The following is an 11,707-nucleotide window of genomic DNA, read 5'->3' on the forward strand; positions in this document are numbered from 1 at the left end:
GGAAAGGTGACCCTTCCACTTCCTCGCCTTCAGTTATCCCCATGGCACTTAGGACAAAGGCCCAAGTCATTATCATGGCCCTTCAAGGCCTTTCTCCAACATCATCCCTAGCTGAGCTCGGGGCTCCAGGCTCCCACTAAAGACTTTCTTCCAGCTCCTCGCACATCAGTTTGGGGCCTCTCTTTCTTCTCATGACAATGACCCTGCTCCTTCCAGGATGGCTGGACTGTTCAGGGAGAAGGAGGTCCTGGGGGAGGGGCCTGTGAGGCCTGTGTGGCCTGTGTGTGGGGACTGTGGCTCCAGGGCCCAGCTGGAGCCTGGCTTGGGGCTTATGCTCAGGTCCTCATTGGAAGGAGACACTTGAGGTCCCAGAGGTCTGGCAGGCAAGCTCTGAGGGAAATATCCCCAGGCTCCTGCTGTGCCCACACTTCTCTGCCCATACACCAGCCTGCCCTTGGAGGCCCCGAGTCCTGAGCAGATGCCACCCTCCTTGTCCTCCTTCCCAAGTGAACTTCCAGTGAGGATCAATACTAAACTGCACAGTATGCACAAAGAAGGCCAGCACACTTACTGTTCTCAAGAGGACTGCATGGGTGCTTTAAAAAATGTAAAATAAAAATATCAATGTGAACAAAATGCATCCCTTTTGTTTTCAGTTTGTCATTTTCCTCTGGTCCCTTTGCCTGGTCAGTGTTGACAGCTGGTGTCACCCATTCTTTTTGTCCCCCAAAACCCTCTATGTCCTGTGGCACCAGTGAGCACCTTGAGAAAGCCCTGGGCCTGGGACCCAGTTCTGGCCTCGCTCTCTGCACCATAACTTTCAGTAACTTTTGTTGAATGAACAAAATAATGTTTACATAAATTTTGAGCTTTAAAATCCATTTAAAGAGAAATTTCTTTTCCAAGAAAAGGTGGTTAAAATGGAAAAGAAAGTCATCTAGCAAGAAGACAAGGAAGACAGTGGAAATACGTTTTGCTGTAGGATACACTGCCATTTCTGACATTCCAGGAGTTTCGTTCAAGTCATTTCTTTCCCTTTCCCTTGTCCTTGCCCGCGTCCTTTCCCTTATCCTTGCCCGCGTCCTTTCCCTTATCCTTGCCCGGTTCCTTGCCCGCGCCCTTGCCGGCGCCTTTGCCCGTGTCCTTGCCCGCGTCCTTGTCCTTGCCCGCGTCCTTGTCCTTGCCAGCGGTGTCCGGTTCCTTTGCCTTTTCTTTATTCTGTTCAGGTCCTTTGTCCTTTCCTGGAGGAGGAACCAGCACGTTCCTTTTGATCTTCTTGCCTTTGAAGTGTTTTCTTTGAAGACAAGTATCAATTAAAAAAAAAAGTGCAGCCACACCCATAAGGACCTGGAAAACAAAAGGATCCTCATCACTTTTCACTTTTCATTCCAAAGGTGGTATATTTCCTTCTTTCTAATTCGTCAGTAGATGCTATTTAACACATCCTCTTGTCCCCTCAAACTACCAGCTTTAAGAGACCGAGTTTGCCCCCTTCCTCAGCCTCTGCTTTCTCCATTCCTACTGTCCCATCATCTCATCTCTTTATCTTTTCTCTCCTTAAACCCAGCCACGGAGGGGCCCTTTACTCGGGGTTCAGCAGCTACAAGAAGGAAGCATTTAACTTGGGCTGGCTCCCTGGACATCATCTTTATTTAAATGGCTTATCCATTGGAAACATTTACCAACTTTACTTAACTTTGCTTTGATTCCAAGATGTTTTCTTTCCTTAACCAGGGGAAAACACCCATTCTCCAAAAGAGGTTAAGTGCGGAGCAAATACACAGCCCCACATGGAAAGACTCACCACACCAATAAGGTAGAACAGTGGCATGCTTTTTCGACTTGTCACAGCAAAGACCACAGCTCCCCCAAGGAATACACAGGCTACCAGGTCATTGAGGAGGTCCTGAAATTGGGAGAGATGTCAGCCTCAGACAGAGCCAAGGTCCCATCAACACCCTACCCAGCATAGCTTCCTCCAAAGGAATATTTTAAAACTTCCGCCTGATTAAAAAAAAAAAAAAATATATATATGTATATATATATATATATATATACATATATATATATATAAAAGATAAATACACACAGGGCTAGGTGGGCATACCTGTGGCCTCCCACCTGGAAGTTGAGACCCAAAATCTAGGATGTTTAACTGCCTTCAGGCTTGAGCCTGTGAAGTCAGGGCTCCCTCCTCTACCCCCTCATCTGTGAAATACACATTTGGTTTCTAGTTATGTCTCCCCCAGCCAATAATCAAATAAATAAACACACAGCTCTACAACTTAATGCTGTCCCTCTTGAGCACCACCCCACGTCATGTCTCTGCTCTCAGGCCAGCTCCCTCTTTGGAGCCTGGGTGGGCTGCATTTCTGGCAGGAGGCTCTGTAGGACTCTGGTCCCTCATTGGGGACTGGCAGCTGCCTCTTTACCCCCTCTCCCTTTTATATCCCCCCACCCCGTCCCCTCTTTGCAAGGCTGTACCACCTCCTGCTTCATCAACCTTCTCCTCAGCCCTTGTGGCTTCAGTTTTGCCCTCATCACATGCTGGATTCCCTCACCCTACTGACAAGACACAGCCAAACTTGTCAGAATTGGCCAAACCATGGCCATAGCAGGCCGGCTTCCTTCTCCATCACTCCTGGGGTAAGAGACTGAGACAAACTGTGCTTCCCAGTGTGAGGCAGCTGATCCTGTGGTGTTTGGTGACACCCACCTTTCCCCTTGGGTCCTATGCTGCCAGTTTCTGTTGGTTGACCTTCCCCAGCCAGTTCATCTCAGGCCTTTTCTTTTCCTTTCTAATTTTGAATTTTGATGCATCTCAAATTTCTTTTCCTTTCTAACATTGAATTTTGATGCATCTCAAACATACAGAAGATAATAGAACATCCCACCCTCACTCCTATCTCTTCCAGGCCACCAATCACTGAAATTTAACAGATGTTAACATCTTGCTATATTTGCTTCATGTCTCTTTAAAAGAAAGAAGTACAACTTCATGGAGCGAGCTGCAGTCTCACCCCGCCACCCCTCTTCCTGTCCCTCGTGCTGCCTGCTTCCCCCTTTTGTCCTCCCAGTGGCAACAAGCATTGGAAGTTGATGTATAGTTTTCCCAAGTCTGCATTTGTATTTTCCTACATATTATATATTCATAAACAATATACACTATTTTGTGTGTTCCAAATAAGAGGTATCATACCTTCTAACACTTGCTTTTTAAACTTCAGTTTTTGAGATTTATCCATATTGAGAAATATAGACAATTTATTAATTTTAACTGACGTAGTCTACTGTATAAATAAAACTAGAGACAAACTAGAGACAGGTTGTTTCAACCTTTTAAAAAATTATTACTCTTGCAAACTCTGCTGCAGTGAACAAACAAGTGTTTGTGTTTTGTCTCCCAGGCACGTCCTCACCTTGGGTGGGTATTGCCAAGTTTCTCTCTAAGGTGCTAGTGCCAATTGACTTTCACACCAGCAATGGATAAGAGCTTCTATTTCCCATGTCCTTGCCAACATCCAGGATTATTAGGCTTATTGATTTTTGACAATCTGATGAGTTGAAATGGTACCTCATTGTTGTTGTAATTTTCATGTCACTCGTTACTAATGAAGATAAGCATTTTTAAAAAACATCTTAGGCTTGTGCGTTTCCTGCCGATTCATGCCCTTTGTCCCATTTTTTTCTATTGGTTTGTTTTAAAAATTTTGTTTATGATGTCTTCTGTTACAAAGTTTTAATTTTAGTGGGATACAGAGTCTCTCTCTCCCCCCACCTCCAACTCTCCAATAGTCCCAGAACCATTTATTGAATATTCTGCTCAACTGTTTTATAATGCTACTTTTGTCATATATCAAGTTGCCATATATATGTAGGTCTATTTCAGAGTTCTCTTTTCTATCCTGTATTAATTTGCTCAGGCTACCACAATAAAATACAACAGACTGGGTGGCTAAAACAATAGACATTTATTTTTTCATGGTTCTAGAGGCTAGAAGTCCATGATCAAGGTGCCAGCAAATTTGGTTTCTGGTGAGGGCTCTCTTCCTGGCTTGCAGACAGCTGCCTTCTTGATTTGTCCTCACATGCATGTGTGTGGAGAGCGAGTGAGCTCTCTGGTGTCTCATAAGAATACTATTCCTATCAGATCAAGGCCCCAACCTTGTAACCTCCTAATTACTTCCTTAGAGGCCCCATCTCCAAGTACAGCCACACTGGAGGTTAAGGACTCAGCACATGGGGGCCACAAACCTTTCAGTCTTTAACCATTTCATTAGTCTTTTTGTCAGTCTCTGAACTAGTACCAAAGCTTTATAGTAAATCCAGTATCTCATTGGAGAAGTCCATCCTTGTCATTCTTTTTACTCTTCCATAAGAATTTTAGAATCACTGTGGAAAGTTCCGTGAAAAACCAATTAGGTGGAAATTTCATTTGATTTATAGATTAATTTGAAATTGAATTGCCATCTCTGTAATAGTAACTTTTCACAACTGTGAATGTGTATTTCTCTATTTAGGTTTTTCTTTGATTATCATGATGCATTGCTTTCTTACATGTTGTTTGATTCAGTTTTAACACTTAATTAATTAATTATTAATTAATCCGTTAATAACATTTTATAATCTCTATGTGAAGTATCACATGTCTTTTAGCAGGTTCATTCTTAGACACCTTGTACTTTCTGTTGCTACTTTAAATTATTTCTTTTAAAAGTCACATTTTCTCATTGTTCATTGCTGATATTCAGGAACACGATTGTTTTTCTCTCTAGTAACCTTGTGGAACATAATCTGTTCTAGTAATTTGACTATAGATTCTCTTGGATTTTCTGTGTAGAGAATCATATTATCTCTGAGTAATGTTAGCTTTCCCCTTCCCAGTCTGTATACCTTATGTTTTCCTTGTGATAGTTTCACTATAAAAATCTATGTTTGTTGTAGGTTTGGGTAGATCCCTATTATTAAGATAAGAAAGTTCTGTTTATTCCTAGTTTGCTAAGAGTTCTCTAAAGATTGGTATTGAGTAATACTAAATAGTTTTTTGGCAGCTTATGAGAGAATATATTTTTTCCTTTAAAGTATGGTGAAATATATTAATAGAGTTTTTGAAGACAAAACCATCTTTGTATTCCTGGCACAGATGCTGCTTCATCATGATGTATTGCTTTCTTACATATTGCTTGATTCAGTTTGTAACACTTTATTGAGGATTTTTATGGCTATACTCAAATATGATAGGCCTATAGTTTACTTTCCTTATAATGTCTGGTTTTAAGACCAAAGCCCTACCAGACAGTACAACATATTATAATGCCTTTTAAAAAGAAAAAAAAAAAAAAATAGACAGACTGATGGAACTGAATATAAAGTCTAGAAATGAACTATACGTACAGAATTTTTAGCATTTAACAAAAATGCCATTTCGAATCAATGGGGAAAAGATGTATTATTCAATAAAAGAATAAATCAGGTGATGGGGTGGAACAAGTGGCCATAATGCTGGATATAAAGCTGGAGCCCTGGTTCATACCATACACAAAATCACTCAAATCAATCAAATGATTTAAATGTAAAAAATGAAACAATAAAAGTGACAGATGAAAACATGGATAAATTCTTTTACAGCATGTTTTCCTGTTTATTTTTGAGTCAATTTTTGTAAGTTATATTTTTTTTCTAGGAAATTAACTATTTTATCTGAACTTTCCAATTTATTGGCATAAAAAGCTCATATTTTCTCTTGTGATCTTTAAAATCTCATCTTGATCTTTGTACTTTATTTCTTTGTTCCTTCTTCCCTCTTTCTCTTGAGATTTGTCTACTTTATCAGTATTTTCAAAGAACTAGATTTTTGGTTTTATTAATCCTCCCTATAGATCATTGTTTCCTGTTTCATTAATTCTAGTTCTTCTCTTTGGCATTTCCTTCTTAATTTTATTGCTTTGTTTTGTTTTGGTACCTTCTTCATATAGACATTTAAAATGTTAATTTTCAGTCTTTTCTAAGTACATGGTTTGAATTTGAATTGTTAAGCTGCATTCTATAGGTAGTATTTGAAAATACTATATATAACTAAATCCACATGTTTGGGGGAAATATTAGATTTCTCACCAAACATATGGGGCTTTCACTACATTTTAGCTATTGAATGGTCTGTATGATATCAGTTCCTTGTTATTTGTTTACACTTGCTTTGTGGTCTTATATGAGGATAATTTTTATGATTATTTGGAGTATGCTTAAAAAGAATATATATCCTGTTACTATTGGGTGTAGGGTTCTATATGTTTTAAAGTCAGTAGATCAAGCTACCAATTACTCAGGGAGGCATGTTAAAATCTCGCTCCATGGTTGCTATTTGTCAATTCTACCTTATAATTAGGTCTATTTTGCATTTTATATTTTGGGGCTATATTGTTAGATGCATACAAGTCCAGAATTTCTATCTATAGTGATCCTCTTTATATACTTCTAAAAAGTATAAATTGGTTTATTCTGGTATTAAAGCTATTCCAGATTTCTTTTAGTTAGTGTTTTTATCTTATTTTTTTTCCCATCCCTTATAAACTTTGTCTGTTTCTGAGTTGTTCTTATGGTTTCCTGTAGTTCTTTGAACATTTTTAAGATAGTTGATTTAAAGTTTTTTTCTGGTAAGTCTAACATCTGGGCTTCCTCAGGGACAGTTTCTGTTTCTTTTTTTTTCCTGTGTATGGGTCATACTATCTTATTCTTTGCATACCTTGTAATTCTCTGTGGAAACTGAGCATTTTCAATATTATAATGTGGTTAATCTGGAATTCAGGCACCCCCCCCGCCCCCCGCACCGGCCAAATTTGTTGCGGCTCTTTGTTGTGGGTTGTAATCATTTGTATGTTTACTGACTTTTCTAAACTTCTTTTGAAAGACTGTATTTTTTTTTTCTTGTGTGCCCACTAGAGTCTCTGATTCATTAGCTAATGACTAGTGATTGAATAGGGATTTCCTTAAATGCCTGGAAACAAATGAACAAAAATAAAATACTCTACTGGTCTTTGCAGATTGGCTCTGTGCTGGGTTACTCCTTCAACACGTGGCCAGGCTGTTTATGAGTCTGTCTTAGTTTTCACTTCCTGCTTGCATGGAGCTTAATGGTAAGCCACAGGTGAAAGCTTAGGGTCTTCTCAGGTCTTTTCTGAGTGTGTGTCCTGCCCTGGGAATGGGCGTGGTCTCCTAGATTCCCTGGTTTATGTGGGAACTTTTCAAAGCCCTTATTCCCTTATGTATCTCCTTTCCCAGTATCTTCCTTCCCAAACTTTCTGGTCTGTCTACTGGTTGCCTCATCTATTTTCGCTTGCCCTGAGTGGCTGAAGCTGGTATATTTGCCTTTAAATGCTTTGGACAAATGCTACCAGGGAGACTGCTTCATCCCTAAGAAAGTTCTGAGGCAGATGAAACAAAAGCAAGTCCCTAGGTCAATCTTTCAGGTAGTCACAAGACAGGTGAAAACAAACACACAACCATAATTCTTTGAGAACAAGGTCTGTATTGTTCCCTCTGCCTCCAGCAAGCTTCAGCAGGAATGTGTGCTGCTGTCCTCAGGCTATTATCAAGCTGTGGAGTGAGGGATGGCAGGCGGGTAAGTTAAAACACATAACGTAGTCCATTCTAGTGGCAGAGCAGCAGCTTACTCTGTGCCGGCCAAAATCGAGCTTGAGGCCATAAACAGGTACACCAGCCCAGTGAACCCAGAGGCCTTCCCCACCTGTCTGTGGTGCTTTTGGCCATTGGCATGTTCTTCACCTCCTGGGTTTTTTTTATGAGGTCAGCTCCACCAAGTACACTTGGGATATCTACAAAGATCTCCTCATCTCCTTGGTGGCCTCACTCTTCATGGGCTTTGGAGTCATCTTCATGCTGCTCTGGGTTGGCATCTTTGTATAAAGTTCCAAGGGTACCAATCAGTTGGCTTCACTGAATCCCTACTTTTGTAAATTAATTTTTTAACATTTCTGGAAATGCTCCACCTGCTGCTCACAACTAAGGCAGATGTGTGACAAATAAAATGAACTAAAATGCACAATTCTTTATTACCAAAATTCAGTAGCTTCTTTCTTTATTAAGCATTCCCCTAGTTGTTCTAAGTTTTTAAATTAGATTCCAGAGTTCCAAAAAAGTTGGTTTTGATAGATTTTTGCCAGCTTAATCACTGCTGTAGTGGAGGGACAAAGTTTTGAAGTTCTGCACTGTGCCATTTTCAGTGACATAACTCATTAAATCTGCAAGGTTCTCAGTCATTATCACTTTGAATTTTTCTTCTCCTCTATTCTCTTGAATATTTCCTCACCTCCATTCTCTTGACAACTCTTGATGGACATTCTTATTACATGTTCTATGTCTCAAACTCTCTCTTTCATATTTGTTCTCTTTATCTCTTAGTGCTATATTCTGGGAAATTTCTCCGCACCTTTCAGTTCACTAATTCTTTCTTCAGCTGTGTCTGATCTGCTTTTGAGCTCATCTATTGACATTTTTATTTTAATAACTATCTTTTCTAGACATTGTACTTTGTACTTAAAAAAAATCTGTCTGTTCTGTCTTCATAGTGTCATTCTTTTCTTAGGGCTCTTATTTATGTATGTAATCATTTGAAATATATTTATTATTTTTTTCAGACAGCTCTTCTATGATTTTATATTGTCAGCATTCTAATCCTCTCATTTGTTATGTTTGCTGATTTTTCTTTCTTAGTCATGGAGATTGGAAAACAACAACAACAACAAACAAGTGTTTTGTAGTTTTGAATTGTGAGTATATTTTTAACAAGGCTCCCCCCTCCACCCACCCCCATGAAAATCTCTTCATGCTTTGTGTTTTTGCATTTGTTTCTGTCAGGAGACCCAAGGATATCATCAGAATGTCATCAGATTGGGATTGAGTTTTATGCTAATTTCTGGGCATGAAGCTGTCTAGGCTGCATGAAATGTTTTAGACTGCAGGTAGCAAATATTCTAACTCCAAATCTGTACAAATGGTATGCTCAAGATTTCTGAGGGTACTTCAAAAAGTCCATGTAAAGGTTTGTATTATCTTTTAATTCTATTTTTTTCACAAACTTTTTGAACTGCCCTTGTGTTTCTCAAGGAGGATTTTCTTTTGCCTGCTCAAAGCTCAAGCAGAGATGAACATGCTTTCCTGTTCATCTCTGTTGGGGAAGAGTGTTTTCTCTGTCCATTTTTCCCCTAAGGGAGCAGTCTTTCCAGTGTGCCTGCTTTATGCAGTATTCTCAGTTCTAAAACCCCACTTTGTTTGGGATCAAAGCCTCATCACCCAACTTGAGAGTGTATGAAAACCCATACTCTAGGTTCCTGAGACAATACCTCACAGGCCATTCCCACCTACCCTTTGCAGCTTATATGATTACTGCTCCTTTTCCCATTTTTGGTGCCTGTGTGTTTCCCTTTCTTTTTTTTTTTTTTTACCTGTTCAGCTGTTCCATTATTTTGTTTCTTTGGTTTTTTTTGGCGGGTGGCTGGTAAGGGGAACTGAACCCTTGACCTGGTGGTATAGGGCTGTACTCTAACCAACTGAGCTAACTGGCCAGCCCACCGGTTCAACTGTTCAGTTAAAGCAATATTGTATTTCCCCTAGTATTTTTAGGTACAAAGGAGGATTTTCAGGGTTCATTGGTTTTTCATCTTGCTGGAATAAAAAGTATCTTCTCAGGCTCCTTGACTGGAACTTGTCCTCTGCCTGTCCTTTTACCTTGCTTGTGCCTTTTCCAAGAGTCCTCTTTCAGCCCTCTTCTCCTTTCTGCCAGTACTGGAGATCCTCACCTACTTTGCTGAGACCTATAGATACCTGGACCCCAATAGTTTTTTCTTTTTCCTTGGTGGCTGGCCGGTATTGGGATCTGACCTCTGCTCTAATCAAATGAGCAACCGGCCAGTCCTCTCCCTGCTCCCCAACAGCTTTTAACATGGAAGCAGGGCAGAGAGGAGCTAGAGACTCAGACTCTACTGATAAAGCTGGGTTTGAATTCTTTTTTCTGCCACTTACTAGCTGAGTGACCTGGGGGCAAGTTACTTGGCCATTCTGAGTTCATTTCCTCATGTGTAAAATGAGTGAAACAATGAACAGAGGGTTCTGGAGGCAGGTTATGAACGTGCAATTAACAAGGGGACTTGGGACTTGGGGTTCTTCATCTACTGGCTGTGGGTTAGGTGGGTATGCTCTGTGATTACACAGGTGATGGGCAGGGACTCAAGTCCATGAGTCCTCAGGCACAGCATCAGCACTCTACATTAATGCTCAGGATTAAATGTCAATCTCACAAGGGATTATTATTGTCCCCATGTTACAGCTTTCTGAATCACATATCCTTTATAGGGACATTCATTGGAGACCTAAGTCTGCTTTAGAAGTGACTTTAAAAACAATTCTTATTTTATCTTATTGATTTATGGGAGACTGATTTTCTGCTTTGAATTCTGAGGATAGGTGCCTTCTGGGGTGATCTCTCCAAATACGTGTGAGCTGGCAGAGGGGTGAGGAAGAACAACTGGTTGCTAAACCTCCCTTCCCTCCAAGGAAAGCAAAGCTTTAGGCCCTCTTTGTTTGACTATCCTGTAGCTAAGAGTCCCCCACACCCACCCCGACACACACAGCTAGGCTTTTTTGGAGCATTTTCTACCTAGCTATCCCTCCCCTGCCCAGCTGCCCCTGCCTGGGCCCCACCCAAAGGTGCTGAGCCCATGCCTGGGGTACAAATATGGGAGGTGAGACAGGTCTCTCTGTTCAGTCACTTCCCAGGTGACAAGACACAAATGTGAGCAACACACCAGCTCCCACCAGTCTCCACTACCACTCACTTACAGAAATGGGCCACAGGATGAAGGGCATGTATCTGTGGATGGCAAAGGTGTAGATGAAGATGAAAAAGCAGATGATGGACAACTCCATGGTGATGACGAGTGTCAAGATGGGGTGCACGGGGACTGACTTGAACAGTGCCAACGCCGCTATCAGGCAGCCCTGCAGCAAGACATACTTGTACGCCTGAGTCCCAAACCCTTCCAGAGACCCCTGGGGCCTGCCCCCCTTCTCCCCCACTCCTGGTTTTGGACCCTTGCCCAGGAATACCAGTCCAGCTCACCAAACTCAGGATCTTGACCTGGGCGTGCCCTATGATCCAGAACTCTTTAGTGCTATCCTTGAATTCCCATCGGTAGCGGCGACACCCCTTTCTCGTGCCCACTTCATGCTTGGGCTGCACCGACTTTTGCTTTTTGGTCTCCTCTTCTTTATCTACCTCTTCCTTCTTGCCCGGCTCGGGTTTGCCCTGCTCGGGCCTCCCCGGCTCGGGCTTGCCCGGTGTGGCTGCAGGTGGAGGAGGCGCAGCCTTGGCCTTAGATTTATCAGCCATCGTTGCCTCGGAGTCCTTAGCTTCTCACGGCCTGCCCAATTTCTCCTGTTGTCCCTGGACAGGCCTGGCTTACGACAGAGCCTGATGTCCACCGACCTGCTCCGAGGCCGCGCTGGGCTAACCGCCAGGACCAGCGAATGCCAACGCCTGCGCCTCCCCTCCGCGCGCCCACCTCTCTGCGCGGACCGACGCACGCACCCTCTACCCAACAGGGCCAGATCCACCCGCCCTCCACTCGGGAGCCCCCATCGGGTCCCACTTCCACGCCCAACACGCCGGCCCCGCCTCCGTGCGGGATTTGGG

The 11,707-nt window shown here is 42.0% G+C and overlaps 1 protein-coding gene and 1 pseudogene across 1 annotated transcript; one reads left to right on the forward strand and one right to left on the reverse strand.

Moving 5' to 3' along the window:
- Positions 1-1,023: 1,023 nt before the first annotated feature.
- CMTM2 (CKLF like MARVEL transmembrane domain containing 2) lies at positions 1,024-11,404 on the reverse strand. The gene is made up of 4 exons (XM_063110119.1): positions 11,135-11,404; positions 10,855-11,013; positions 1,805-1,906; positions 1,024-1,347 (listed from the first exon to the last, which is right to left on the reverse strand). Exons 1-4 carry the CDS (start codon positions 11,402-11,404, stop codon positions 1,024-1,026), a joined length of 855 nt encoding a protein of 284 aa, XP_062966189.1.
- LOC134389578 (transmembrane protein 258-like) lies at positions 2,606-7,923 on the forward strand (annotated as a pseudogene).
- Positions 11,405-11,707: the final 303 nt, after the last annotated feature.

This window comes from Cynocephalus volans, chromosome 10 (assembly GCF_027409185.1).
Source record: "Cynocephalus volans isolate mCynVol1 chromosome 10, mCynVol1.pri, whole genome shotgun sequence".
NCBI classification, from domain to species: Eukaryota; Metazoa; Chordata; class Mammalia; order Dermoptera; family Cynocephalidae; genus Cynocephalus; species Cynocephalus volans.

Coding starts and splice junctions, on each gene's coding strand:
- CMTM2 (XM_063110119.1), bottom strand. CDS start 11,404: ATGGCTGATAAATCTAAGGCCAAGGCTGCGCCTCCTCCACCTGCAGCC. Junction 11,014..11,134: donor AGGTCAAGATCCTGAGTTTG/GTGAGCTGGACT, acceptor GTCTTGCTGCAG/GGCTGCCTGATAGCGGCGTT. Junction 1,907..10,854: donor TCATCCTGTGGCCCATTTCT/GTAAGTGAGTGG, acceptor TCCCAATTTCAG/GACCTCCTCAATGACCTGGT.